We start from the raw sequence: 3,762 nt of genomic DNA, 5'->3' as shown, positions 1-3,762 counted from the left end.
CTGAATAATTCAAATAAAACTAAGATATGATGATATTGACAGAATTTGAAAAAACCAAAATCCATTGGAACCACAAATAAAAAAGACTATCTTGGCTGTTCAAGGGAAGTTCATTTCAGAATTGTTCAGTTTGCATGTTGCCGGTGGTGATGACTTCGGAGCTTCGGCTGGTGGAGCCAACAAGGGCCAGAGAGGTGCCAAGTTTTTGACTGTAGGATCTAATTACAGAGAACAACTTGATGATCTTATGAAGAAATTGAGAATGACTACACCACACTATATTATCTGCGTTTTTTTTAAATACACAGAAGAGAAGACACTACTTCATTGACTCGACTGTCTTGAAGCAATTGAGATGCAATGGTGTTTTGGAAGGTATTAGAATTACACGTCTTGGGTATCCAAACAGAATCATCTACAACGAATTCTTGAAGAGATACTTTTTTCTTGGAACTAACATCAACAAGAAGACTTCAGATGCTATGCCAGTAGTCAAGGATCTCATGAAACTATTTTGTGAGAAGTACAAGAAACAAGCCAAGAGTGAACACTGGCAAATTCAAGTTTGGTAAGACCAAGATTTTTTTCAATGTTGGTGTTCTTGCTGAAATTGAAGAGAATAGAAAAAACAGAGTCACTGAACTTGTTGGTGGTCTTCATATGTGTGCAAAAGCAATCTCACAAAGAAAACTTATTGAACAGAAACGCAATGAACGATTGCTATTAGTTCATTCAAAACACCATCCACACTGGTACCAATTCAGAAACCGGGTCTGGTTCAGATTGTTCCAAAAAGTTAGACCAATATTCGAGAAGAGAAGAGTCGATGAGTGTTAATTCGCAACTAAAGACAAAGAAATTGAAACTTTTAAGAAGAAGCTTGTTGATAAAAAAAATAAGAAGAGAGAAGTCGCTGAGAAGGCACTTTCTGAAATTAAAATCAAGAATGTCGACTTGGAAGCTTTAGTTAAAAAGTTTAAAAAAGGTATTGAGTCAAAGAAGGTTTCACTTGACAAGGCGGATATGAAGTCACGAGAAGATTAAGAACACATTGAGGAACTTCAAGGTGATATTAAGAGAGGAAAGGAAGACTTAAGCAAGTTAACTACTGAGTACAAGAAACTTGAAGCTGATAATCAAAGACTTCAAGATGAAATTACTGAACACAGAGCCACTATTGCTAAGAGGGATAGTGTTATCACCGAGTTGAACAAAGACATTGAAGGTATGGAAAGCGAAATTTCTGACTTGAAGAAGCAGTTTGTGGCCGAAGAAGACAATTCAAAGGATCTTGAGACACAATTGCACGAAAAGGAAGACGACATTGCTAATTTGGAGAAACAAGTCAAAAAGTTGCAAAACACGATTTTAATGTCAACCATAGAATGAAAACACTGGCTCTGTTTGAATGATCTTGCCAATACCAAAAATGATTTGAAAAAGACTCAATTGGCTCTTGACGATATTGAGAAGAAACTCGACAAACAAGTTGCTCAGAACAAGAAGGTCTCACGAAAAAGATGGGTATAACCAATAATTGCAAGCTGAGAAGACGAAGACTGCTGCTTTGACTTTGGCCAAGAATGCAAATGATAAAAAGATTTCATTATTGAACTCAGAGAAAGACGAGTTAGAAGATAAAAATAGAAAACTTGCTGTGTTGTTTAAGAAAATTGAAGACGGACTGAATGACTCTGATATGTTGAAAGCACAGAAGGCCGACTACGAAGCCCAAATCCAAGCGTTGAAAGATGATATGGAGAAGACTAAAAAGGACTTGGCTGGTGCCAAATCGAATATGCATCAAAAAGACGTTGAAATTAATAACTTGAATGAACAACTTGCCTAAACTATTAATAAGAAAGACAACCTTGAAGCTGATGCTGAGAACATGAATAGAAAAAAAAGATGCTCAAGAAAAGCAACTGACTTAATTGAATGCTGACAATGACAATTTGACTAAAGCCAAATCTGTTGTCGATGCCAAATTGAAAGACACTGAAAAAGAAAAAGTTTCTCTTAACGAAGAAGTCGAAGCCGCAAATGAGAAGTTGAGAATTACTAAGAACGACTTGGGAAGAACTAAGCCGAACTTGACCAACTCCAACAGAACTTATCTTAAGAAGAATGCCGCCACTGATGCTGCTGATAAAAAGAAACTAAATGGAACTGTTAATGAGAGCAATAAAAAGATTGAGGAATTGAGTGCCAAAGCCGACAAACTTTCTGGTGTTATCACAAGAAGAGGACAAGAAGTTGCTGAAGCCGACGAAGAGCTTGAAACTGTCAAGAAAGACAAATTTGCGAAAGAAATAGAAGCGAAGAAGTTGAAAGCAGAAAACGACGAAATTAAAGAAGAGGTGAAGAACTTAGCGAATGACAAAGACCAACTTTCTTCTGAAAAGAAGAAGCTTCAAGACGAATATGACCAACTCAATAACTTAGTTTCAGGACACGAAGATGAGATCAACAATCTGAATGGTTCAATCAAAAAGTTACAAAGAGACTTAGAAGCAAACAACACTGAGTTGACTGAATTAAGAGACAGAACAGCTAAAGACAAGAAGAAAATAACCGATTTGGAACAACAAGTACAAGACCATTAAGATAGACCAGTTGGGACTTCAAATATCGATCGAACTGAAGTCATCAGAGAGACAACCAAATAGTTGATTTGGAAAAGGCAGTTGCTGCGTTGAAAGACCAGAACACTCAACTTGATGTTGTTGAGAAGGATATGAAGAAACAATCAGTTGAAGACGCTTCAAATATTGAGAATAATGAATCACATATTAAGGCACTTGAAGCACAAAAGAAGATGGCATTGGACGACAAAGCGGAGGCTGAGAAGACTGCTGCGGACCAATCTGATAGAAGATGGAAGACCAAGTCAAACACTCAATGCACAAGTTTCATCACTTAAAGTCCAAGTCAGTGCACCGGCTTCTGTTGCTCAAGAAGAAGAAGAAGAACATGTTGAATGCAAGAATTGCTAAAATTTAAACTCGACTTGATGAAGAAAGACAGAAGGCGGACAGTGCAGATGCTGTTCGAAAGGTTGTTGAGAGAAATAATAACAAAAAATTCAGTTCAACTTAAATGAAGCAAATAACACTGAAGAAAAGTTGACTAAAAAGGCCAAAGACTTGACAGTCCAAGTTGACCAACTCATTGATGAGAAGAAGAAGAATGATAATGATTTGGAGGAAATGGACAAGATGATCAAAGACTTGAATGCTGAAGTCGACATAGCACAGAAACAACTTGACACTGCAAATGATGAAAAAGATGGCAATGAAGCGATGAAACAGAAATACCAAGACGAACTGAAGAGCGTTAGAACTGAACTTGATCAAGAAAACAAAGACCACACTAAGACCCAATTGATTAAAAAAATAGTACAAGAAAGATATCGCTGAAATCACAGTCAAAGCTGAAACATTTGAGAAGAATGTCCAGATGGCTGAACAAGTTTGAGACTATGAGAGATTATAAAACTGCCTCCGAAGAATTGATGAGAACAAATACAGAACTCGACAAAAAACAAGACGAATGCGACAAACTTGAAGATGATATGTCTGAGATGAAGACTGAATTGCAACATTTAAAAACAGTTGAAAAACACTTATGAGAATAAATTAACTGAATTGAATCAGCAACTTGATCTTGAAAGAACACCGCTCAACAGGCTAAAGCACAGAAGAAGAATATGCAGACAAACTCAGAGAAGTGATGGAGAACGAAAAACGAATTTGGGTGAAT

General features: G+C 36.8%; 2 protein-coding genes across 2 annotated transcripts; both read left to right on the top strand.

Moving 5' to 3' along the window:
• Positions 1-247: 247 nt before the first annotated feature.
• On the top strand, positions 248-3,419 carry EIN_203780 (myosin-7, putative; the record flags this gene model as incomplete). Its single annotated transcript, XM_004183718.1, has 7 exons — positions 248-289; positions 348-563; positions 1,078-1,344; positions 1,553-1,784; positions 1,966-2,591; positions 2,654-2,909; positions 3,106-3,419. The coding sequence occupies 7 exons, from the start codon at positions 248-250 to the stop codon at positions 3,417-3,419; spliced, it is 1,953 nt and encodes a 650-aa protein (XP_004183766.1).
• A 62-nt stretch (positions 3,420-3,481) lies between these two features.
• EIN_203770 (Hypothetical protein) lies at positions 3,482-3,729 on the top strand (the record flags this gene model as incomplete). The annotated part of the gene is made up of 2 exons (XM_004183717.1): positions 3,482-3,576; positions 3,701-3,729. Coding segments are annotated over 2 exons (124 nt in total), but the record flags the coding sequence as incomplete, so codon positions are not given.
• Between the last annotated feature and the right edge of the window lie 33 nt (positions 3,730-3,762).

The sequence above is a fragment of the Entamoeba invadens genome (genome assembly GCF_000330505.1).
Source record: "Entamoeba invadens IP1 unplaced genomic scaffold scaff_1105074724573, whole genome shotgun sequence".
NCBI classification, from domain to species: domain Eukaryota; phylum Evosea; order Mastigamoebida; family Endamoebidae; genus Entamoeba; species Entamoeba invadens.
Note: the sequence above shows the minus strand (reverse complement) of the source record. Positions and strands in the feature narration are given on the sequence as shown.